Source organism: Chionomys nivalis, chromosome 22, assembly GCF_950005125.1.
Source record: "Chionomys nivalis chromosome 22, mChiNiv1.1, whole genome shotgun sequence".
Taxonomy (NCBI): domain Eukaryota; kingdom Metazoa; phylum Chordata; class Mammalia; order Rodentia; family Cricetidae; genus Chionomys; species Chionomys nivalis.
In genome coordinates this window covers 38,599,383-38,626,342 of record NC_080107.1, presented here as the reverse complement: position 1 = coordinate 38,626,342, position 26,960 = coordinate 38,599,383, and the positions used below count along the sequence as shown (strand labels likewise).

Sequence of the window (26,960 nt, the reverse complement as noted above, 5' to 3'; positions counted from 1 at the left end):
GGATATAGGGATGCCAGTGGCTGGGGTTGATGCTTCTACCCAAACATCCGGATGCCAGTGGCTAGGGTGAGGCTTCTACCCATACAGTTTGGATTGAATATTAAGACTTTTATGAACTCATGGGTGGGAGTTATGACTTAACACGCTTAAAACATTCTCCAGGCCTTCCCCATTCCGCGGCCATACTTTGAAGGAAGTACTCCACCTCTTAGAATCTCAAACTCCTCGAGTCCAGGGCGGAAACCCCTAGAGGAACAGCAAAAAGTAATCGTTAAACTAAGTTTTGAAAGACTTACGCTACTTCTGATGCATAAGAACTCAGTGGAATTAGATCTGCTATTAGTACTGCTTAGATCTACCTGCTGGGAAAAAGATGGAGGACATGTAACCTGCACAGAACCTCGCCAACCGTGTAGGCGCTAGCGTCAATGCATGAGCACATTTTTTAACCCTTTAAAGTAACAAAAGCCTACGTAAGACTTGCCTGGAAAGCAGTTATGCCTCTGCTCTTGTCTTTCCTAGCTAAGGACCACCCAGAGATGAAAGTGGGACTTAGCTGAGCGCTAAATACCTGTGGTGAAGTTTTCAGCTTCAAGAGGCTCAGAAATTAGGAATAAGCGTGCTAATCCTTTTATGGGAATATGGAAAGCTTCAGGCTACTTTAAATTTAGCTGAAAGTGCTCACGCTTCCTCCTTGACTTAAAAAAAGAATCCGGATTTGACTCCAACACATCAACCGTTGAGCTTAAGATTCAGAAGTCAAGACACATGAAGGTAGGGAATTCTTGGACAACAGACACACAGGGCCAGCTGGTTGCCCTAGATTCTCGCAACTGTGGTCTTGTAGCAATCCTGGTCAGTGTAGTGTTTTGCCCAAAAAAACGAAAACACAGCTCTCTTTCCTACTTGGAACTTACTTGTGACAGCTGCGGAAAAACAGGAAGTGATTGGAATGCTTTCACAGCCTTTCTGGACCTCGGCTGCTTTACTGCCTCGCTCAGCTGTGCAGGGGTAAAGCACCCGCGGAAAGCCTCATTGAGCTCTGCTTGCTAGTCGGGTGCATGTCAAATGCAAAGCTGGTTTAAGTGCTGTAATTGATTTCTTATTCATGTGTTATTTTTGCCCTTATTTGCTCGGGCTTGGGGAACGGCAGGATTATTGAAACTAGTTGGGGGAGGGGAGGGAAAGAGGGAAAAGAAAGGAACTAGGAACGAGGAACCAGGAGAGGAAGTTAAATGTAGCTCCCCTCCCTGTCTTTATTTAGGGAACCCAATATGGCATCTTGCATGAGGAGCTTGTTCTCTGACCACAGCAGATACGTGGAATCTTTCCGGAGGTTTCTAAATAATTCCACGGAACACCAATGCATGCAGGAATTCATGGACAAGAAGCTGCCAGGCATAATAGCAAGGTAACAAAAAGGCATTTCTGTCAGGGGGCTAACCTGTGGGCCAAAGATAGGTGGAACCCAGCCCAAGGGGTAGGCAGAGGTGGAGGAAACCCCGGGGTTAGGTCAGAGCTGATCACAGCTGCCTGCTGCTGCCCGGCTCTGCCTAAACCGAGTGGCCTTGCTATGCAGCTCCCTGTTTGCTTTACCGACCAGGAGACTGATTTGTGCTGCGGAGCTGGCCGCAGGATAAGCATTAACCATTTGAAGCCTTCACAGGCACAAGCCCAACCGTATCTGGGTAAAAAAAAAAAAGATACAAATCACTAACTTCAGATTTCCTTCTAACTTCCTTTCAAATTTTATGTTAAGAAAAAAAAAAAAGGGTCCCAAAGAGATTCTGCTTTTCTTGTCCTTAGAATCAAATATAGGTAAACTGCAGAATATTGCTTGCCCCAGGGCATAGAATTAGTGCTTCTCGATTCAAATAATACTGATTTAAATTCATTTCCTTTGTCTGTAATTATAATCATTCTCCCAAAAGCTGTCATTTCCTTTCAACTTAATGTTATCAATATGATCTTAAAACAGAATGATTTTACCATTATCAGAAGCTGGTTTCTGTCCTTCTCACAGACTGCCTTATTTATCATTTATTTTTGATTAATGTGTTCAATGTGTCCCAAAGCTGATAAGCATTATTGAGGTAACAGATTCCACAGGCTAAAGATAATCAAGTCAACTATCTGGGAATAAATCGTTTTGACTCCTTCTGTTTTAAGAAGTAACTATGGAAAACTGGTTAAGAAATGACTGACTGTGGACCTCATTTACAAACAACAAAGAAATCTGGTGTCGTATCTTTTGCTCTCTGAATTTCTCTGTGGAGCTAGTTTCCTGTGATAGTTCCTCTGCCAAACCAGCGCGGACTTCTGGGGCAAATACAGAATTCTGTGCTTCTTTTTTTTCTCTTTCCCTTCTCCTCCTCCTTCTCTTGTCAAGCACTTAAACAGCTGAGTCATTTCCCCAGCCTTGTATTTTCTGTCTTAACAAGGTTAGTGAATTGATGTATAATAGGATAAATGCTATAAAATCTGAATCATCATGGACTCTACACCACACCCTATACACACATAGGTTCCACTAAGTATAAGTGGACTTAGGATTTACAATCAACAGCACAAGAAGTTGGGAGTGGTGGGAAGATAAAGTAGAAATTGGAAGGGAAGATAAAGGAAATCCCCACAGAGTGGAGGCTTCCTGTGAGACCCCAGAGTAGGCACAAATGATACCCCAACACCTGTTTCCACACAAAGATCCTTTATTAAGCTAAGAAGAAAAGTTGAAGTGGCTGCTCAGCCAGAAAAACATCAGTAAATGACCTTGCAGGTGTAATTTTTAAGGGGAGAACAAAGGGAGGGCCTGTGTTAGAATGGGCTAGGATGTGGTGGTATGGTTTGATTGGGCACGTTAATTAGGTGAACCAAAGGGGGCTTTTGATTGCTGGACTTCAATACTTTGATAGCTGGACCTTGGTAGTCAGCCTCAGGAGGAGGAAGTGGCCAAACAAGGGAGTAGACCTTGTGGGCCAGCTTTAGGAAAGTAATCTCACAGTTTTTAGCAAGGCAGAGGGGACTGGGGAGAAGGGCAAGCCTGCCAGAGCCACAGACTGGAGTGAGCTAGTGTCCCTTCAGAAGGAACACTGGGTGAATTTGATCAAAACCTATTATGTATATGTATGACATTTTCAAGCTAAAAAAATTTGAAGTATTAAAGCAGATACCAAGTAGGCAGATTTTATCTGAAATTATAATTTACTTCTTTGGTCCTTTCCATTCATTCCTAAAAATATAGGTTATGGGTTTTTTCCTCAATACTTTTTCAGCTTGCAGAATGCACATTCATCCCTTAGCTTAACCAGATCCTTGATTTTCTTCATCTTCACAGTTTAGTCTGAAGCTGGATGGGTTTTAAGCAACAATGACCCTTCCCTGTCTTTTGAATGTGTCCAGTCTAGATGGAATGTTGACCGTAGAATATGTGACTCAGGAGATTGTGGTTATAACAAAATTCATGCTGTGATGGTAATATAGACAGTCATGAATATCTGACTCCAAATGCCATTATTAAGGAAGTAATTTTACTAGATATGGGGCTCATGCTCTAATTCCAGCGTTTAGGAGACAAAGTTGTCATGAGTTCCAGACCAGGATGAGCCAAAATGTGAGACTCTGTTTCAAAAAAAGAAAACAAAGGAAAAAAAGAAAAATAAAGGAAGGAAGGAAGAGAAAAGGAAAAAGAGGATATATTTAATATATTTTCCTCCTGAAATTACATGCTGCTTCAGGAGCTCTGAACCTTTTTGCTTGAAGTAGTTTTCAAAGCTGTGTGGTGCTACAAAATGCTTTCAAACCTCCCTGTCTTTAAGGGAGAGTTTGCTGAAGTAGGAGGTTGGGTATGGCAGTTGCATATGTAATGCAATTTTTTAAAAAATAAAATGTGTTTGTATTTTAAAAATCCAAATTATTTTAAAAAGCAGATAACAACAGCAAACAGTAAAAAAATAAAATAAAAAAATAAAAAAAACAACAGCAAACAGTGAGTGATTCATTGTCCCAAATACTTTGTCTATGAATTCCACTCTCTAAAGATAGCTACTTTAATTTTTTGTCTATATCAAAATCTTTAGTTTCTTTCGAGACAGGGTTTCTCTGTAGCTTTTTTTTTTTTTTCCCTTTGGAGCCTGTCCTGGAACTAGCTCTTGTTGTAGGCCAGGATGGCCTCGAACTCACCGAGATCCACCTGCCTCTGGCTCCTGAGTGCTGGGATTAAAGGCGTGCGCCACCACCGCCCGGTGTCAAAATCTTCAGTTTCTTATAAAGTTTTTTTTCCTGTAACTTTAAAAAAAGGTATGTTTTGAAATTACCTAGAGCCAGTGAGAAGGAACCACAAAACTCGCAACAAACCCGCTTAGGAGTTTATTAGAGGGGGCATGTACAGGCCTGGGGAGTCAGTGTGCAGAGAGAGAGAGAGAGGAGAGAGAGAGAGAGAGAGAGGGGGGGGGGGGTGCGTCCAGCTTTGTGGTGGCGCATGCCTTTAATCCCAGCACTCGGGAGGCAGAGGCAGGTGGATCTCTGTGAGTTCGAGTCCAGCCTGGTCTACAAGAGCTAGTTCCAGGACAGGAACCAAAAGCTACGGAGAAACCCTGTCTCGAAAAATCCAAAAAACAACAGCTGCTTAGGGCATGCACACAGGGGGTTGGCGTGAGACGTCACACATGCACACAAGGGCTTAGCTGAGCCATATGTGAATGTAAACACGCATTCTCACACATGAGTCTCACGAGCCCTTTAACTTTCAGGCACTTCTGCCTGAGGGCTTGTCTGCACGTGCATTGCTCTAGAACTCGGAAGTACAACTTTATTTGTGGCTGAATACATATTTTCTTCAATTTTGCTACATTCTTGAGGTGCGATTTTTTTTTTTTTTGGTTTTTTGTTTTTGTTGGTTTGTTTACTCAATTTTGAAAGTTTTCAGAATATTGAACTTACTATGATAACTGTCAGGAGTTCATCCTTGAACCAGATGTGTTTCTTAAATTCTTCTTTTACAGATATTTGTTGAATTAAATTTTTTTTTTAAAAAAAAACCTTGATAAATTAAATGCAAACTTGTGTCAGTCTACCTTGCTGCCTCTTTTTAGAACCTTCTCTTTGCCCCTTCATCCAGGGCAGCCACTGTGCACTCAGACTTCCTCCTGACCCTTAAATCTGTATCTGAAAGAAGCCCTAAGAATTTCCTTCCCATGCTGTGGGGGCAATGCACTCTGATTTTAACTTGAAAGCATTGTCTTACTCAGTTTTTTGAAATGTTGCTTCCTAGGATAAGGATACAATAAACACATAACAAAAAACACATAAGTATTTGTTTACTAAAGGAAAAAAAGGGGGAAAGAAGAGGAAACAGACTTAGAGGTAGCACAGACTACCAAGTGCTTGCCCAGGCCCAGGCTTTCCATCATCAGTGTTAAAGGTCCCCAGAGGTCCACAGAACTGTGTCCTTGTGTTCTAGTCTCCAGAGAAATGCCACGTTTTACATGTGAGGTGTGTATAGTAATGTTTCTGTGTCTCTGAGTTCAAGAAAGGAACAGAGCCCATGTTTTCAGATACTCTAAAAGGAGCAATAAAAATAAAAAAATCTGGCCACTTTCATGTCGGCTTCTTGTTTGATCATCGATTTAGTCTTTGCTCTTCAGTGGACTTGACAGGAAGAATTGGGAAAGCACCTTTTATGTTTTTCTCAAATTTTATAACTTTGTTTGTTTGCTTGCCTTTCAGGATTGGAGAAACCAAAGCAGAAATTAAGATTCTGAGCATAGGTGGAGGTGCAGGTATGAACGATACATGTAAAATTTGATATTCTGCTGTAGGCATCATGGTATTTGATAGCCACATTGTTTATACTCTAGAAAGTCACTGTGTTTTACTTTTGTAAAAGATCACCATATACATACTAACAACATCATTCAATTCTAATTAATTGCCCACAATAGACTATAGGCTTTCGGCATTAGCCTTCATTATAGTTTGTAGGACAGATAAGAAATAAAATTTTCTTATTGTTTTTGTAAGTGGAAAAACCAGGATAACTTTGAAGATTATTTCTTATCCAAAGTTATTTACATACATATAGCAAAAGGAAGTTTCAGAAGCTCTTGTGCTTGAGCCCTTTAAGGAGTTGTTCATGTACTTAATATAGTAGTTAATTTACATTATTGTATACGCTCTCTAAAATGAATTGGGCCTCGCTACTCTCTTCTTCTGAATTAATTCTAAAAGTAGTTTTTAATCATTCAAAGCACTTCCTTATCTGTGGTTTATTAGCATCACTTGGCCTTATTATTCTGAAGAGTTTTTATTCTAGGAGAAAAATACTAACTCTGGGAAAGCAGATTGATGAAAGTATCATTTGTAACTACCTTGAGTGAATTGTATAGCTTTGACTGATACGTCAGCTAAGATTTTTCTCATCAGTAAAATGGAAGCACTGAGTCTTATCTATAGGATTATAATAAGGAAGCATTTATAAGGAGCTTAACATATGCTATTCGCCCTGTAAGACAAAGGTTTTTCGTCTCCAAAACAATAAAATAACAAGTTTTGTCTTAAAACTTTATTTTTATGGTATTAGATATCTTTGGCTTAATGTGTTAACATGAAACATGCTGAGATAGCTATGATTACAGCTGACCAAGTGGAACTATACTGGCACTCGTTACTTGGTGTCTTTGATTCTGTTAAATACAAATGTACAGTGCCACGTGAATGAGATGGATTGGAGCCCATATGAACACAAAGGAAATCAAGAGCCCTTTAGTGAAGAAGAATGGCTAGTTTATGGTGGCATTATTTGTCCTGTTTTCATAAAATTCAGCGTGCTATAATGTAATTAAGGCTAATCCTAAAAATCCATTTGCTCTGTTATCTTTAACCGCACAGACCAAGAGAGTAGCAAAGATAAATCAAGAAGGGTACTGTTGTTCATCATGCTCTAGAGAATGTTTAAGCTATGATACTGTGGTTTTGCCTACTGATACTAAAGGACAAGGATTGGAATGGTGATGGATTATTCAAAGGATGTCCCTGTTGATTCACTTACTGGTAGAATAATTTCCAGTGTCTTTGCATATGAGTTTAGTTAGTCTCTAAGTAGGAGAACTGTAACTTCATAGTGTCACATGTGCTCATGTGCTCAGAGAATATGAAAAGCACTACACAACAATAATTAAAAACAATCTCTATCACCCTTTAGATAATTGTCTTTTAATATAAAGTTAATTGAATTTCTAATACAAATATATCCACATACTTTCTTTTTTGATGTTAGTTTGTTTTTGTTTTTTAGAGACAGGGTTTCTCCGTGTACCCCTGGCTGTCCTGGAATTCACTCTGTAGACCAGGCTGCTCTGAAATTCAGAGACCCGCCTGCCTCTGTCTCCCAAGTGAGTGCTGGGTTTAAAGGCAGGCACTACTATGCCTATCTATGTGTCCACATTCTTATGAGCTATCTTATAAAGAATATCCAGCCTATACACTGACTGTTTACATTAACATGCACCTAGGTGCTAATAGGATTCATCAAAATAAAGGGGAGAATACTTTGAGTATTCTCTTTCACTGGAGGCTGAACATTGTATTGATACCAGGCTCTACCTTGGAGAGAATATGAAATACCTTTAAGATCATTCTTCCTAACAAACTGAAGAAGAACTTGAAGAAAAATTCAAATTCTTTTTTTTTTTTTATTAATTAATTTATTTAATTATTAAAGATTTCTGCCTCTTCCCCGCCACCACCTCCCATTCCCTCCCCCTCCCCCAATCAAGTCTTCCTTCCTCCTCAGCCCAAAGAGCAAGCAGGTTTCTCTGCCCTGTGGGAGGTCCAAGGACCACCCACCTCCATCCAGGTCTATAGCCATTACGTGCAATAGGATCAAGAACCCATTGCCATTGTTCTTCAGTTCTCAGTAGTCCTCATTGTCCATTATGTTCAGCGAGACCGGTTTTGTCCCATGCTTTTTCAGACCCTGGCTAGCTGGCCTTGGTGAGTTCCTGATAGAACATCCCGTACTCACTCAAATTCTTTACTTAGCTTTCATTAACCAAATGAAATAAACAAATAGTACATTTAATAGTTGCTTGGACAAAGTGCTCTTGTTATGAATGAATGGTATTTCATGTCGTTTGAATTTTCATATGGCAGCTAGGGAATGCATCTGGCAACCTAAAGGCAAGCGCTGTCCATTGAGGCCTCATATCCTTGCCTTAGAGAATCAGGACCTGTCATATTTTTACCAAGGAGATTTATAACATCCTTGAGCTTGATTGTACTTCTGAATCTGTCTCTGAACTCTAATCTCTTGCAAGTATAGCCTTTGATCCTGGTCTGTACTTTGTGTTCAGTTCCCACAATGCTTCACAGCATCTCAGCAGTCTTAGCTCACCAGACTGGGCTCTGCTTTCATCATCTGTGTGTTCTGTTCTCAGATGCATAGGCAACTCCTGCTGATTGTCTTCATCCGTCTGGTGAACAAGTTCTTTCCATTCATAGCAGTGATACCGTTTCTTCCAGCACAACTGAGCAACACATACCCAAAGCAAACAAACTAAAAAACTCCATAAGTAAATTGTTACTTATCATGGGTAATACAAAAGTTAGAGAGAACTAAATTCAATAATCTAATCCTATCCAGCTTTTTATTTGAATTCCCATTAACCTATTATGTTATGTACAGGTAGTATGAACTGTTTCATAATATTTTGGTAGTAATTTTACTGTTATCAGTTGAGAGCACTTGGGTTAAATAAATTTTTGTTATGAAATACATAGACACCAGTATTTCTATACAGGATAAAAAAAATAGGAAAGCTTTTAATTCATTCTCATTTTACAAATAAGTAACTTGAGCATTATTAGGTAGAAGAAAGCCCAGGGTCCAACAAATTGTACAAAATGGATGTAAAATTATTATTATTATTATTATTATTATTATTATTATTATTATTTTGGGATTTTCGAGACAGGGTTTCTCTGTAGCTTTTTGGTTCCTATCCTGGAACTAGCTCTTCTAGACCAGGCTGGCCTCGAACTCACAGAGATCTGCCTGCCTCTGCCTCCTGAGTGCTGAGATTAAAGGCGTGCGCCACCGCCACCGCCCGGCTGGATGTAAAATTATTAACTTGATAATAATAAATAATTTATAAATGGCCAAAATTTGAAAAATATGATCCTTGGGGCTGGAGAGATGGCTCAGCGGTTAAGAGCACTGGCTGCTCTTCCAAAGGACCTGGGTTCAATTCCCAGCATCCATGTCACAGATCATCGCTGTCTATAACTTCAGTTCTAAGGGATTTGACACCTTCACACAAGACATACATGCAGGCAAAACACCAACGCATGAGAAATAAAAAGTACATTTGTTATAAGGTTGAAAAAGAGAAAATATGATCCTAGCAGATTTTCTTTTCAACCCCTTTCTCAAATAAAATGTTAAGAGAACACAGATGTTTATTGGTTCCAGCTGTTAGGTAAGCAAGTGGGCCGGTGTGTCTCGTAATTTAGCATAGCGGCAGGACAAATATAATTAGAGTGGGGACAAATGAGCTGAGTGTCTGCTAGGCTTAGAAAGCAGTGTAATGGTGGCCCTGTGGCTTTCGAGGAATAATAGTGTGTGACCTGTTCAGACTAATGCAGCAACAGAGGACCAGACCTGAGCAGAAGAAACCCTACAGGCTCATGGTGCCAGGTTACCCTCCTTGTGGGCAATTGTTTTAGAGAGAAAGAAACTCCAAAGTTTGGTTGTTTGAATACATGGGTATATTTACAGTTTAATAATACTGGTATAGTTATCTTTAGACAGAGCGTGGTTGCTTTTCCTGAATGCCTGTTAACCGGGGTCATCATGCCTGCCTGCCTAGTGTAATAGTTCTTTTCCTGAAAGACGCATAGGACCTAATTAGTGGCTGCTGGCCAAGGTTGTGACCTCTTAAACTGCCTAGCTGAGGCATGCTCTTTTAGCTACATTTTGCTTTTGTATAACTTATTTTTTAAAGCAAGTTTATTGGTAAATCCTTTGTAACATCAGTGTATTACTTCCATTTCTTCCTTCACTAGGAGATGGCAGGAAGCAAAGGTTAATGTTTAGCTATCAGGATTAATAAATTGAGAATGATGGAAAACAGAGATTTGTGGATGAGAGAGCAAGAAAAATTAACTTGAATGTACTTATTGCTGTCTTTAGATAGTTCCTGTTGAAAATCCCACAAAGTATTTGTTCTTAGAAATTGAAAGCCCAAGAGAGTGAAGTTTCAGTTGACTATAAGAATTTGCCAGTGGGGTGGTAGTGGCACATGCCTTTAATTCCAGTACTCAGGAGGCAGAGGCAGGCAGATCCTTGTCAGTTTGAGGCCAGCTTGGTCTACAAAAGCTAGTTACCAGACCGTTAGTTCCAGATGTGTTAGAAGAGGTCGTAAGCACTAGTATTTTGAATGTGTGGGCCATTATAATTACTTATGGTCTAAAATTCTATGGCTTTGTGCGTACCCTTCTAGGAAATTGCCTCTCTATGCACAGGGCTGTCACAGTGTTTGGTTCTGTTGAAAATGTGAAAATTTTTAACTTTTTTTTCATTTAATACATTTAGATCATATTTTTTTCTTCTTCCATGGCCTTCTTGATATGCACTGAAACTTTAGTCAAGGTCTTAACTACTTGTAACTTAAAATGGCTAAATTTTGAATTATTAATATATGGCAAAGTAGCAGTTATTACATTATGAGAAGGAAGGAGATGATGGAACACAGGAGTACAAGACATTGGAGATGATGGAACATGGGGTATAGGACATTGGAGGTGATGGAACATGGGGTACAGGACATTGGAGGTGATGGAACACGGGGTACAGGACATTGGAGGTGATGGGACACAGGGGTACAGGACATTGGAGGTGATGGAACACAGGGGTACAGGACATTGGAGGTGATGGAACACAGGGTAGAGGATATTGGAGATGGAACACAGGGTAGAGGATATTGGAGATGGAACACAGGGTACAGGACATTGGAGATGATGGACATAGGGGTACAGGACATTGGAGATGGTACACAGGGTACAGGGCATTGGAGATGGTACACAGGGTACAGGGCATTGGAGCTACTGTAAAAGCAGAGCTGACAGATTCATTGAGCTCACTTAATAAGGGTTGAAATAGTAAAACATGATAATTTGCAAAGTGCAGACAAAACTACCATCATTTGTAAATTGAAAGACTATTTATGAGATGTAGTGTTGGTTTACTGGTTATGAACCATTGCTGCTCTTCCAGTGGATTTGGCTGGATTCCTAGCACCCACATGGAAGCTCACATTCATCAGTATCTCCAGTCCCACGGGATCCAGTGTCCTCTTTGGCCTCTGAGGACATGGTACATATATGCTTCACAGATATACAGACAGGCACACACACACAAACTAATTTTAAAAATTAAAAAGATTATATACTTTGAAATGCATATATGTTCAGTTGTGTAGCCATAGGATTAATAAGAATGAAAGAGTGGTCTCTCTCTCTCTCTCTCTCTCTCTCTCTCTCTCTCTCTCTCTCTCTCTCTCTCTCTCACACACACACACACACACACACACAAACACACACATACATGATATGTCATGATGTGGTTTTGCAATTTTCCTGAAATATAGATTTGTATCTTGCAGATCCTTGGGTCTGTTGTGATGTAGTCTCTTCATTGGAGAATGGGGTTCTGCATGACCTTTGCTATTAAATAATGCAGTACAGTTTAGAACACAGACACTAGGGTGGGGAAATGGCTCAGGATTAAGAGCATTTCTTGTTCTTGCTGAGGACTGGCATTTGGTTACATGTATCCATGTCGGGGGGCTTATAGCATCCCATAACTCCAGCTCCAAGGGATCCAATGTGCTCTTCTGGCCTCTGTGTGCACTTGTCTACAGATGGTACACACAGGCACATGTATGAATGCGTGCTCACAAAAGTAAAGGCAAACATATTAGTCTTAAAAATTTAAATTATTGAGTTAATATATAATAGCTATATTCAATAACTATTGTATATATTTAAGTATAAACACTTATCTTTATATACTGTAATATTTATAGTAATCCTTTAACATAGGCTATATTGGGCCTAATTTGTAGATATGAAATATAAGATAGAAAATCAACAAATATGCAAGTGAACTTGTTATAGTGAGGCAGCTTTTCAAATTTTTTCGGTGCATTTGTTGTCTTGAGTTTTTTCTTTGTTTCTGCTTTCATTTTAAAAGAGATGTCATTCTGTAGTTTAGTCTGGACTTGAACTCATGATCCTGGTGCCTCAGCATCTTGACTAGCACCAAGACATTCTTAGATGTTTTCTCCTTCTTTATATTCTGTAGTGATTGTCTACGCACTTTATTTTCAGACGAGAAATGAGCTCTTAGAGGTTTGTCATTCTGTGAGAACGTGACTCGACACTTGCCAGGCGTTACTATTCTTCTGACATCTCTTGGGGGCTTCATTTCAAATCGAAGAAGCTCATGTTCAGATGCCTGGGATCTTCAAGGGTTTAAGATATTTATCATCCAGTAAGAGGTGGCAGAGTTGAGGGCTGAAATGCAAACTCAAGTCTAATTTTCCTTAAAGTCTTAATTGCCTTTAGTAATTCTGTTTAATTAAAGGGAATCTCAGCCGTAAGCATCATGAAGATGTACCAGTTCTTCAGAATAATGTCAGAGTTCTAGTGTAGCGGTTTAAAACCCAGCAGAGAGCTAACATTAAGCACATAGGCTGTGCCAAGGGTCTTCTCTTCCATAGTGTTCCCTGCACCCCTCAGCATGCTTGCTTGCTTCCTTATTGGTTATAACTTAGCTTTTGTACTTTGATCATTGGCCCTGTAAGGTGTTGTAATAATTTATTGCATTTGATGTGTGAGAAGTGTCCTATTGCCCATTTGTACATTTTTTTTAAAAAAAAATACTGTTGTGTATTTTATGTGATACTGCATTGTAGGGAATGTAAATATTGCCTTCCTTTACCTCCCTTGAGTTCTTAGCTGTGTGGACCCTCATAGAGAAAGACAGATTAATAAGAGAAGAGAAACCTCCATTGAGAAGTAGCTCAAAGCAGTGGCTTGATACTTCTGTGTGTAAAGAAACGTCAACAAAGGACAACTGATTCGTAAGGAGATGAGAGAACAAAGGAAGGAAGTAGTTTTGGGCTTCCGAGGCTGGGAAAAAGAACAGAGAGGCAAGTGTATGGGCAGAAATGATCTGCAAGCTTTGCTTGTAGATTCCTAGAGCTGTTTCTAACAAGGAATAATTTATAACCGGCCATTAGGAAAACAACAACAAAAAAGTAGGTTGGGGGAGTTTTTCTTCTCTTTGAGCTCAGTTACCTTTAGCAGTTCTAGTGTTAAAAAGGTCATCAATATGGGGATGTAAATAGTGTCATGAAATTGAACACTTGTTAACATTAGCTGTTCCACACCCAGTTTTACCAACTTTAGGCTAGACATGTGAATATAAAAAAGAACCCTAATCAATCTGAACCCATTTTGTTAAAGTTTCAGTTTTTGCAGGCTCGTGATGTAAAGGCATAATAGTGAAAGTGCCCTAGAAAGAGAATTGCCAGGATTCATATGTAAAGAAACAGCAAGTGATGACAATGACTGGTCTGTAGCTAGAGACCCAGAGGAGTCTGCGAGTCCAGCGTCCAGTACAAAGGCTGGCTGTGGGGAGCCTCAAGAACCATACAAAAAAAAAATAAATAAATAAAAAAAAAATAAAAAAAAAAAAGAAGAACCATACACTTGCATTTGCCTAACAAATTTAATTCTGTACACTGAACACTACAGAATGTCAGTGCAAAGGATCTTAGCTGATGCACCATCTCTCCAGCCCCATCAAACCTACAGTACAAGGGAGGATTTGAACTACCTCTTTTCATTTTGCTGAGAAAGATGCACGTTAAAAAGAAATATCTGACATATTGTTGTATTCTGTATGTATGTACCTGACTTACCTTTTTACTTTAAAAAGTTTTTAAGTGTTCTTCTGGACTAGATTAGTTATTAGTTCTAAGTTGTGTTTTCCTCATATTTTAACAACTTTGGGTTAAGTATATCTTTCAAATGATAAATAATAAAATTATACTTGACTACAACAAAACTTACTGTTTGCTTCCTATAGTTTGTGATAACTTTGTAAGTCAAAGCATAGCAGTAGACATATGAATGAAGATTGTGTGAATGAAAGAATTAATAATTGAACTTTATTCACACCCCTCTTCATATCAAATTATTATTTCTACTTTTAATATAATGTTTGTGCTTCAAAGATATTTAGGCAATGCAACAGTTGAGTGTTAATCTTCTTGCAAATCTTTTTAAATGTAAGTCAGAAAGTAAATCAGTCCAAGTTGTTCTTAATTACTGCATTCAGTGAAACATGCTCTATTTATTTCTCTTCTAGGTGAGATTGACCTGCAGATTCTCTCCAAAGTCCAGGCTCAATACCCAGGAATCTGTATCAGTAATGAAGTTGTTGAGCCAAGTGCTGAGCAAATTGTCAAGTACAAAGGTAATGTACTAACTTTTACCTCCAGAGGCTTATCTTCCTGTTTCATTTGTTTGCTTGTGGGTTTCTTTTGTGTGCTTCAAATGGTTAATAGCACACTGACTACTATGTATTTGGTAAGTTTATTTGGAGAAATACCTAATTAATTCTTGGTAGGCAGGAATAAACACTTGGAACTACTAAGAGTGAATACTTGAATTCCTCTATTGACTTCATGCATTAATCTGTTTTATATTCAATTTCTATTCATAAAATTCTGCAGTTTGTTTAATCTTTATACTAAGATAATATAGCCTATATTTAACTATATTTTCAAATTTACTTCTTTTTCCTCCAATTTTTTTTAAGTACTAGAAAACAAATATCTGGACAAATCTACTGATTTTCTGAGCTAGATAATAAAGAAAAATATGTGTCTTTTATTTTTTTGTTCTCCTATATTAGGGTCTCTAATAGAACAGAACCAACAGGCTGTGGTCTTGCTAGTTCAACAATGACTTCTGGATACAAAGGCCAATAATTCAATAGTTGTTCAGTTCATAAGATTGAATCCCAACAAAATATGTTATAATACTTATAAAGCTACAAAAGTAAAGGAATTCCTTAGCAGCAGGAGTGAAGACAAAACAGGCAGAAAGAAAAAAAGCTCCCTTTTTTTCACATCTATTTATGTGAACTGCCATCAGAATGAATGGCCCATACATTGATGTCTTTTGACATCAAATGGTTCAAATCTAGGCCTGATCTTCAACCCCCCCCCCACAGGTGTGCCTAGCTTCTTGGATGTTAGTTGATTCCAGAAGTTCATCAAGCTGGCAACCAAGTTAGCTATCACAGTTCTATAATATTGAATGCATTAAAATTCTAAATAAAAATGGGTTCCATATATAATTAAATTAAAATTGATAATAGGCTACCTTTTCTGGGTATTTTAGAGCGTGTAGCCAACACATCAAACATGGAGAATGTAAAATTTGCTTGGCACAAGGAGACATCATCTGAATATCAAAAACGGATGTTGAAAGAAGAACCTCAAAAGTGGGACTTTATTCATATGATTCAGGTAAAAAATAGTCTTATAATAAGATGCTGCCAAAAAGATGTTTTCCACAAACTTGTATAAAAATGCACTATATTTTAATGTTTAATATGAAATCTTTTGGTTTCTAGTTTTATAAGCAAACACTTTCTGCCTTAAAAAGATGTTGTTAAATACAGAGACTCTCTTTGACAGTTAAAAGTTGTTTAGAGCTACAGAGTGATTATATATTCTAGCGAGTTTTCAATGGCTCTCTTGGTTTAGATGACCAGCATATATGTAAATGTTCCAGACTTTTTCTGAATCCTCTCGGTTTTCCTGTTGGTAGCACCTATGATAGTATGTATATAATAGAAGGGATGTGCTTTATAATAATAGATCAACAGTGTGTTACTCATATTAGCCAGACATTTAGGAGGTCTTTATTTCCATGTTTCAACAGCAATGGACGAATAAGCAATGATGATTGCATACATGGTATGAGGTGCCAGTTCCAGGCATCACTGAAATTTCTGGATAGTAAAGAATATATCCGTATTGGAAGTTGGTTAGTATTAGGCAATGGTAATTTTGTGTAGAGCACTTAATTGACAACAGAACTCTTTCTTCTTGTGGTCCATAATCACAGTGACTTCAAAGGTATACAATAAGAAGCCAAAGAAAATGTTGAGTCTAAAGTCAACATATTTAAGCAGTCTAAACCTTTAATTCCTCAGAAAACAAATATTTTATCTGTCAGAGGTATTTAGCATGTCCAGAAATCATGTGCTTTTTCTCTAGATGTGTTTTCCATCTTCAGGAAACTGTTTCCTAGTCTTCTTCTCCTTCCTTGTCCTGCAACTACCTTGACCAGTCAGTCACTTCTAATTGATCAATACCAGGTTGTCTTGAAATCTCCTCGGCCAATGCTGTTAATCCAAAACACTTCAATTTAGCCTTGGACAGATTATTTGGTCATATGTAGAAAACAGCCACATTCATCATCAAACATATCACAAGAACAGTCTCTTGGCCACTTGTTAATATTCTCCTCCAAAGCTTCTTGACCCAAGCTCTCATAATCTACATATGATCAGTACCACTGTCTTCCATGCTTCTACTAGTTTGGCCCATTAAGTCATGCTAAAGCATTCAACTGATTTCTTAATCCAGAGTCCCTGAGTTCACATTCTTTCAACAAGCAGCATGGTCAGTCCTGTCATAGCATTACCCATTTCCTGGTACCAACTTCTGTCTTAGTCAGTGTTCTCTTGCTGTGAAAAGACACTATGACCATTACAACTCCTATAAAGGGGAACATTTAACTGAGGCTAGCGTTCAGTTTCAGAGGTTTGGTCCATTATCATGGTGGGAAGCATGGTGGCATGCAGGCAGACATGGTGGAGGGAAATAGCTTGATAATTCCATATCTGGATCCTCGGGCAGCAGAGAGAGACACTTGGCCTCGAAGCCCAGCACCAGTGACATTTCCTCCAACAGGACCATATCTACTGGAACAAATATTGCCACTTCCTTAGCATTCAAACCTATCAGTCTATGGGGCCATTCTTGTCGGAAAACACCACACCCTCTGAATTTACAACCCAGTACCTGTGCACCTTGTACCTGTGTCTCTTCACTGCTTATCAAAAGCCATTTTTTTCTGCTTCTGCCTTATAGCCCTACTCTTCTCCCTAGTGTACAGTGCTATAGCCCTGGAGATTTACATACTTCTCTTAGAACTTCCAAGCCAGGCGGTGGTGGTGCATGCTTTTCTCTTAGAACTTCCACATCTGTTTTCTTTCTTTCTTAAAGCAAAAGTCTATTCTCTTTCCCTTTTTATGTACTTAACATGTGTCTAAGTTATGTCTCTGCATTGCTATTTATAGTCCAAACATTCTGATGACATGTTTTCAGTTTGGCATTTACTGTCAACCTAAAAATCACAGTGTGTTTTAGAAAAAAACATCTATTATGACCAACAACCTTGAATTTGGTGATCTGGGTGTCTATGGTAAAGCACATAGAGAAACTTGATGGTAGTCATGACTCCTGGAGTTTATTTCATTTTATTTCATTCATTCTTATGGGGAAAGTCATAGCTAAATTATTTGACCTTTATTTTTCTGTTAATTCTATTATGGTCATACTACATAAGAAAGTAAATTCTTGTCCAAGAGAGATTAGTGTGAGATATAAAAGGTTTCTGTTAGGTAGATTCTGTAGTGGCTAAAGGATACATGTCGTTAAGGCTAGAAAAACCTGCACTTGACTAGGAATGGTCTAGAGTTATTAAAAATGGTTTGACTAGTCCCTAATATCCTGTGACAAAAGCCATAGTTTTATGCTTTATATTTTCCACTGTCCTAGAGAATCTGTCCATGTCATAGCTTGTCACTTTGCGTGCGTGTGTGTGTGTGTGTGCACGTGCATGTGATTTTAAGAAAAAGAAAATGTGTATGTAAGGTTATGGAGAATCTTGTTAAAAGGCTGGATTTTAAAGTACTATTGTAGGAATGGGGTTTACTTTCATTTTGCTAACACCATTTTCTCTTATAAGTGCAAAACTCACAAAATGAGAATAGGCACAGTACTATTTTCCACTTGCAAGAATAAATTTGAAACGCCTTTAGTTACAGGTGTGTAAGGTCTGTGTTACGGAAAGATGAAAGTAAGTTTAAAGATGTTTTGCTCTCGGACTGAGGATGAAGCTCGGGTGCAAAGTACATGCCTGGCATATTCAAGGCCCTAGGTTCTTTCCCCAGGAGTGGAGGAAAAAAGCAGCAAAAGCTGTTTGCCCACTGGTGGGCAGATGGCATATTTGCCCTTCCCTAAATGTCAAATTGTTCTAACTCTCTGACCTTTAAACATTTAAAGATTTTTCCTGGTAAAAATTAACTTAGTGTGAAAAAAATCAAAGCTTCCACTGAGTATGTAGTTCAAACATACAAACTATGTAGTCCTGAGCAGCATAGAGAAACATCTCATGTCTTTCTCCCCTCCCACCTAGATGCTGTATTATGTAAAGGATATCCCAGCTACTCTGAGATTCTTCCATGGTCTTCTAGCTGCCAATGCTAAGATTCTCATTATCCTTGTCTCAGGTAAGCTATTTCAATCAGCTGGGTTTTAAAATAGCAGTTTGAACATATACATGGATTCATGTGTTTAGATAAAGTTAGTATATTTTGTATTTGTTATGAAATTCATTTTAAATTAATTTTTAGACAAGTAGAAATGTCATTCACAACAACACTCAATTTGAAGAACCTAGTGGAATCAAAATCTTTTTGTTTCCATCTATTCGGAATAATATCCTTATAGAGATTAGAGAGATGGCTCAATGGTTAAGAGCACACATTATTTTTTTTTTAGAGGACTGGAATTTGCTTTTGAGCACCTACTTCAGGCAGCTCACAACTACCTGTAATTCTAGCTTAATGCATGTGCACATGCATGCACACATGTACACACACACACACACACAATTGAAAATAAACTCTAATAGAACCTTACAAAAAAAGAAAAGAAGAGAAATTTTTTGCCTTATGCATCTGCTCTGGTTATTTTCTGTGACTGTGATAAAACACTGATCCAAACAAACGTGGGGAGAAAAGGGGTCACAGTTTACAGTCCATCATTGAGGGAAGTCAAAGTAAGAACTCAAAGCAGGAAGTAGGAAATGAAGCAGAGATGGTGGAGCAATGCTGCCTACTGGCTTGCTTCCAGGCCCACTCGCCTACTGAAGGCACTGTTCACACTGGACCCGCCTACTTTAATTCACAATAAAAAAAAAATGTGCCCTGTGGACATGCCCACAGGCTCACCTGATGGAGGAAATTTCTCAGTTGGGAATCCCTCTTCGAAGGTGTGTCCAGACTTGTGTCAAGTTGTCTAAAACCGAGTGGCACTGCATCTGTTTTATAGAACAGAAAGTCCAAGGGATAGTATTTTTAGCATGAGAACAAATAAATACAGTGATTACGTTTACCAATTTTATGTCACTTGAATGTCTTTCTCCCTTCTTTGAGATTTGCTAATTAGTAAATAAAATTTTGAATATTTGAATGCAATTACTTTGCATTTCTAAAGCCACCAGTAACACAGTTCATTATAGCTTCTTTTATAAACTGTTAAAATGATCCATTTGGTTTACTTTGTGGTATAGTTTTATTTTTCAGAGAGGACATTTGATTAGTGTGTTGCTTCCAGGACCAGGTTATATAGTTTTACCTAGAAAACATTGACATTAAGGTCATTCATAAGATTTTGCTATGTAGTGTAGATTGGATTCAGAATTACTGGAGTATTATGGGCACCTGCCACCATGCCCTATCTCTTTCTTTAGTAGTTCTTTGTTGGATTTCATGTGTCGTTTACTTGTTGCTAGGTGGTGGTTTCTAAATACACCGCAGTCCTTATCAGCATCACCAGACAACAGTTCCATGCAATGAAACTGTATGCCACAAAATTTGTCTTCACATATGAGGAATAAATTTTAAAATGGCAGATGCAGTTTTTGCTTATAATCCCGGGTTTACTTCATGTAAGGGTTAAGAGCCAGGAACTCTTGCATACAACTGACTCCCCAAGCTGTAGGTGAAGCCTGTTCATTCATTCCTGCTCAGACCTGAAGTAATCACTCAGAAACTGTATTAATTAAATCGCTGCTTAGCCAATAGCTTAAGAATATTTCTAGCAAGTTCTTATATCCTAAACTAACACAGTTTCATTAATTTATGTATCACCACAAGGTCGTAGCCTATTGGCAATGTTCCTGTGAGCTCCTGCAGGGGCGTTTGTCTTCTGTGGTGGCTACATGGCTTCTCATTGACTCTGCCTTCTTTCTCCCAGCATTCAGTTTAGTTTTCCCACCTAGCTCTATTCTGCTAAGCCACTGGCCAAAATAGCTTTATTCATTAACCAATAAAAGCAACACATATACAGAAGGACTTTCTATACCACCAAGCAAACATTCTGATATACTATTTTTACCTCTAATTAGTTAAAATTACTCATTTATGTGGGAAAAGTCTTGTTTTTTATTTTGAAAAGATTATGTAAATTGAATCTTTTTTGCCAACCTATGTCTAAATTAGGACACTTAGTAAGAAGTGCTTTGTATTACAAAAGGGAACTTGGTTTTCCATATTGTGGAAAATTACTTTTATGATCTGCATCAATAAAACAGAAACATTGTTCTGAACAGAAATTTATCCGGAATTGACATGCTTCATATTAATAACCGTTCTACTACTGGATCTGACATTTTGAGCAGATCAATATTTGAATGCTAGGTATTTGCCAATAAGAAAAAGGCATTATATTCTTTAATTCTTTAAAATGTGATAGAAGTATTTTATGTACAATTTAGAGTTGATCTAGCACCTTTATAGATACAGTAGTCTGATGACGGCAGCATGGAGAGTTATTATAACCCGTGTTTATTGGCATCAAGAAATGTGAGGACAAAACAGGCCCAGGGAAAGATATGAGGACACATGGGGTATGAATGCTTGTGTGCTTTCTACATGTGTAGCCTTAGTTAATTTTAGGCTATTTGCTGGGTAGCCAGGCCCATGTATTCATGCATGGGATCCAGATGAGCACTGTATATTTTTATATGGAACCAAAAAGACAGTAAAGACAATTAATTTTTTTAAAATGGTTAATTTTGAGTTAGAAATTATTCAGTAAGTGTGCTTCAGGTGGTGGAAATGGTTTTCACTTTTTTTTTTTTTTTAAAAAAAATAAGTAGTTCACACGCTCTTATCCTGACTGAAGGACAGGAGGTTGTTGTCTGAAAGAGGTAAGCCTTTGTAATCAATATAGTTCCTAGAACCGAGAACGAACGTCTAAGAGTGTTCAGTTCATTAACCTGGAACTCGGATGAGGTCCTCCTGTTACCATAGTCGCTACTTCTTGGAGGAGGTTTTACCGCAGAGAAGAAAGGTCACATTAATTTCTTCTTAAACCACTGAGTAAAGTAAGAAAAGATATTCCAGAAATCTGCCTAAATTTGTTAGAAATATTAAATAGATTAAATAAAAATTGAAATACTTTACACCTTTTCTAATAGTTTGGTTTGCAGTTAAATAAGATATTAAACCCGAGGAAAGAAATGGTACTGCCAAATATGTTCGTCATTTTTCATCAGTGCAGTTAGTTGACTAGGTTGTTTCTAGTTTTTCAAGTCATACTCTCTCACACGTAACGATGAAAGCTGCATAGTAAATGGCTATAGTTTTTATCCCAAGTGTCTTGGGTATCCCGTCTCCCATCACTGCCTTGGCACTCTCCTGTTGTTTCATATCAGAAACCCTTAGGAACTCAGGAGAGTGAAGATCAGTACCTTTGCCTCTCGGTCTATTGCTGCACCTTTGGGAAGCCTTGGGTGCACAGAAAATGCTCAACAAATGTTTGGATTCAGTGGAGCAGTTGTTATTTGTGTTTTGTGATGACAGAACTACAAGGTTCTAAAAGTCCTCCCAAAAAAGGAGAATATGATTCATCTAAGAATGTCTACGAATAAAACACAGAAACTCTGTGTTTGCACATGTATTTACGCTGAAATAAAAGGCTTGGTGAAATACAAACATACATTCTCATGGGCATATATGCTGGATATGCTGATAGTCAGACAAAATTATATACGACAAACAAGTAAAATTAGGACAAGAAAGACAGGTTGAAATCAGAATAAAGTTGGGTCATTTACTGGTCAGTATACTATAATTGATCTTCTATTTTCCTCTGCGTTGCTATGTTTCTGTTACAGAGCAATTCCAACTCAGTAAGTATTCACTTAGTGGTAACCAGCAGAACTCTTTGATTTTCAATATGAAAAATGAAATGCAAAAGAAGAGAAATAAGTACAAAATATGTGAATTTTGTTTTAAATGAAGAGTATTGCATACTAAAATATTTCATTAATGTATTTTGCTCATTCAACTCCAATTTTCTTGGCTTCCTGGTCAGTTCTTAACTGCGCTGGCCTTGCCTTGGCTTTACAGCCTTTGTAGCTGCTCCCTCCCTCTGGAGTAATCTTCCCTGTGATGTCTAGCTTTGGTTGCTCAAATGTCACTGTACTAAACAGACTCTGTGATCACCATAGGTAAAACAGCAGTGCCTGAATGGTTCTGACCATCCTTACCCCTTACTCCGATTGCTTCTTATTTACTCGTTACATCATAGATACACATTTAGTTATTTAGTTTAATTTTCTCCCAACTTTTGTTATGCTACTTGAATTGAGCTCCACAAAGGATCTGAATATTGTTTTGTTGACTGCTCTATTCTAAATGTATAGTATAATGACTGGAAGAAGCTAAAAGAAAGAAAAAAGAAAGAAAATATGAACTTTGTTCTTTTGCATAGGAACTAGTGGCTGGGACAAGCTATGGAAAAAGTATGGATCCCGCCTACCCAGGGATGATCTCTGCCAGTACGTCACCTCCTCTGATCTCACTCAGATACTGGACGGCCTGGGGATTAAGTATGAGTGTTATGACCTTTTGTCCACCATGGACATCACAGACTGTTTTACTGATGGTAATGAAAATGGAGACCTGCTATGGGATTTTTTGACAGAAACTTGCAACTTTAGCAAAACAGCACCACCGGATCTCAGAGCAGAAATTATGAAAGATCTTCAAGAACCTGAATTTAGTGTTAAGAAAGAAGGGAAGGTACTTTTTAATAATAATCTGAGTTTTATAGTGGTTGAGGCATAACTATAAATCACGAGTATTCAGAATTTACATTTTGCATAATTATTGGTTAAAACTAATCTTACAGTAAGAATATAATCTTATCTCTTATAAGTGAAATCTACAAATTTTGGAGACATTCTTGGTTTCCACCAGAATCATGTGGGCTACTTCGAGTTATATCTTGTCCTTGAAAGATAACATTCAGGCTGCACACTATCTAACTGGAAAGATATGGCTTGAGTTTCATTGGATTACTACTAATAAAATTCTTTCCATTTTCTCATTGTTCTGGAAATTCTTGGAATAGTAATAAAAATGTGCCTCTATACTTTGAATAATAGCAAAGTGACATTTATTGATTATTTCCCCACAGAAAGTAGATATGTCTCCACTTTTAAAGATGGGTTTGTCTTGCTAGTTATTTCTATTGCGATTTCTATCGTGCCTTTTATTAATATCATCACAAAGTTAGAGGTTGGTGGGATGGTTGCTCCAGAGGACCTGGGATCAGTGTTCAGCATGCATGTCTTACGCCTCACAACCGACTGTAAGGCCAGCTCTAGAGAATCTGATACGGTATTCTGATCTCTGGAGGCATCAACAATTGTGTGCACATACCCCTCCCACACACATAATTAAGAATTAAATAAATCTTTAAAAAGATTACAAAATTGGCTCTTTGTCATGTGATTCTTCTACATTATCTAAGATATAATCATCTTTTCCCTTTTTGATATACTGAAGCTTTTATTTTGTGAAAATCAATTTAGTTCACTTTTTCATTTCTTAAGTTTTAGTTTCTGAAACATTTTCTGAAACATTTTAAAAGATCTCTCTAATATTTTATAATAATTTCATGACTTTGTTCCAAAGTTACCTTTGGATGGATTTTGGAGAATTTGGGGAGACTTACTTGATATTGTTTTAGGTAATCCTCTGTTATTCTTAAAAGAAAAATATATCTTAAGTTAGTAAATAAGTAATAATTCATAAGTACTTTTTATAATAAGAAAATGATTCCCATTAAAGCAGAGTAAAAGATGGATCTTACTAACTTGGGGAACTGTGACTTTTACAGTGTAGAAGCCTTAATTCATGGGTGGTGTTTTGTCATTCTCGTGATAGCATTAGCACTTTATGTTGCATGATAGTCAGCTTTGAAAAGTTTGTGGCCCGTCTTTTCTCTGTGGCTTGGAATATGTTTATATTGACAAATAATCAAGTGATGTGTTTTCTTGGACAGCTTCATCAATTTTTTAAAATTATAAAATACAATAAATAAATGATAGCTACCTAGTCAGATTCCTGAAAAAGACCACTGAATGATCATAGTAAATCGATGATTTATGGATGATTGATGGGGGTGGGGCAACTTCAACAGACAGGTAGAATTCAAGACTGTAGAGCGATTGTGGCCTTTTGTAGAAAATGTATGGATGGGCGTGCTATTTAATGATAGAAATGGATATGCTCACAGATTGTGCTTTACAAATATGACCATTTTCTCATTCCTGTAGGCCTTTCCTAGAAAATGCAAGGATAAATAAATTCTCATCTACTTTAGTTTAATATAATGGAAATATACAGTGAAGTAGCTTCTGAAAGGTCAAATTGCCCTGACTGTCCCTTCTCCCTTTGGGGACCACATTTGCTTTAAAATAAAATAAAAGACTTTTCATTCATCTTACAAGGTGTTTGACAACACCAAAAGGGCCCTCCTTCCCTGCTGAGAAAAGGTCCTGAGATATAAAAACACTTGATTCCTCTGGAGGCTTGGCTTTTTGACACATTTTACAAATCAAAGGTTATGTTTGTAAAGACGCCCTGGCCTGCTTTTGACCAGCTGGCTAGACAACTCAAGGGACTCAATAAACTCTTGATTTGCTTAATAAAGCATGGTGAAGTGGCTAGGAGGTTAAGGGCACTCACTGGCTGCTCTTCCAGAGGACCTGAGTTCCATTTCTAGCACCCACATGACAGTTCACAACTGTCTGTAAAACTTCAGTTCCAAGGATCCGATGCCTTCACTGCGACACCCATACAGACCAAATACCAGTGCACATTAAGTAAACAAACAAAAAAGTAAATAAATAAAGTAAAGCATGGTGATTTGTAAGTTTTATACAAGCCTTCTTTGTTTCCTTTTTTTTTTTAAAAAAAAATTTTGTATTATTTTGTGTTTGTAAGACAGACTCATTTTATAAACCAGACTGTCTTTAACTGTGTAAACTAGGCTGGCCTTCACCTCATAGCAAGCCTGCCGTATCAGCCTCCTGAGCACTGAGATTAGAAGGGTAAGCCTGGCTTACTAGGTACTGTTTTAAACAGAAAACCATCTCCACACATGGATACAACTTAGTGTCAGGGTTACAGGTAGCCACCAGAGATGGCCTCTCAGACAAAGTTCACAGCCAGTTGAAAGTCTTTATACCAGCTGGCTGGGGCTGCACCCTGGTATTTGGGTGTCCTGGGTGTGGCTTCGAGTGTCCTGAGCACAGAGTTTTTAAAGGTAAAGACCACATCTTGACACCTCAGTCAGTAGCTACAAAGGGTTTGAGGGTTAGACTTTGCAGAAGCAGCTAAATTAAGTCACCAGCTATAGGGGGTTCTTAAGCACAAACAGGCTTAAGAAAAATTAGCTAGGACATCCTGAACTAGAATGGAGTTGGGAAATTTTTTTATATGATTCTTCATCAAGGAGATCAAATTCTAGTTAAACCTGAAATGGCCTCAAAAATAGAATATGGAACAACCCTTGCATGGTCTTGTCGAGTCACAATAGGCCATACAGTTTCAGTGGACACAAGTATTGACTTCTTCCTGTATCACCTGATATTACAAAGGATATGGGGTAGTCATATATTGACTTTCCAAGTTTGCTTTTATGATTAAGATGAAAAGAACAACACATGATAAAATAGGAATGTTATTTTGTGCATCATTATAAATCTCTCAGTGTAGTGTTGTGCCTTGCAAACGGTAGGTGGGTGATACAGGATGGCTGACAAATCCTTTTCTTTTGAACCCAATGCTTGTATTTTATGTGTCTAGTTATTACTGGAAATATGGCTCAAGATATTAAACAGATGCTAGAACAATTGCGAGGCATACTTGAGGCCCCGAGTTTGATCCCTAACACAAACAAACAAAAAGCAAACCAAAAAAGAAACAAGAAAAATAGAAATATTTTAAAAAGAAATAATACCCTCTACCCAAATTGAGTCGTTTCCCCTAGAATTAGCATAAATTTGAACTACGAACTCTTTCAGGTACTTGCTCTTAGAGGTTATTGTCAAATGCAAGAGAAAATATAGTGTGTTACACAGTATTTTTTTTATTCTTTTTTAATTAAAATTTCCACCTGCTCCCCGTTTCCCATTTCCCTCCCCTCCTCCCAAATATTGCTCCCTCCCCCCACTCCCCTCCCCCTATCCCCACTCCTCTTCTCCTCCCCCCACACCATTCCCCCTCCTTCTCGATACTGAAGAGCAGTCCAAATTCCCTGCCCTGCGGGAAGACGAAGGTCTTCTATCTACGTCCAGGAAGGTGAGCGTCTAAACAGGCTAAGCTCCCACAAAGCCAGTTCATGTATTAGGATCGAAACCTAGTGCTATTGTCCTTGGCTTCTCATCAGCCTTCATTGTCCGCCATGCTCAGAGAGTCCAGTTTCAACCCATGCTTATTCAGTCCCAGA

The 26,960-nt window shown here is 38.1% G+C and overlaps 1 protein-coding gene across 4 annotated transcripts; it reads left to right on the top strand.

Annotated features, from left to right (window-relative positions):
- Nucleotides 1–724: 724 nt before the first annotated feature.
- Nucleotides 725–23,923, top strand: Hnmt (histamine N-methyltransferase). 4 transcript variants are annotated; one of them, XM_057755124.1, is made up of 7 exons: nucleotides 725–774; nucleotides 1,265–1,411; nucleotides 5,725–5,777; nucleotides 14,432–14,539; nucleotides 15,472–15,599; nucleotides 18,565–18,658; nucleotides 22,932–23,923. In XM_057755124.1, exons 2-7 carry the CDS (start codon nucleotides 1,275–1,277, stop codon nucleotides 23,285–23,287), a joined length of 876 nt encoding a protein of 291 aa, XP_057611107.1. In that variant the 5' UTR covers nucleotides 725–774; nucleotides 1,265–1,274; the 3' UTR covers nucleotides 23,288–23,923. The 4 variants fall into 4 exon arrangements, with proteins under 4 accessions (XP_057611107.1, XP_057611105.1, XP_057611106.1 ...); XM_057755122.1 differs by lacking the exon at nucleotides 725–774 and adding an exon at nucleotides 945–1,011; XM_057755123.1 differs by lacking the exon at nucleotides 725–774 and adding an exon at nucleotides 995–1,090.
- Nucleotides 23,924–26,960: the final 3,037 nt, after the last annotated feature.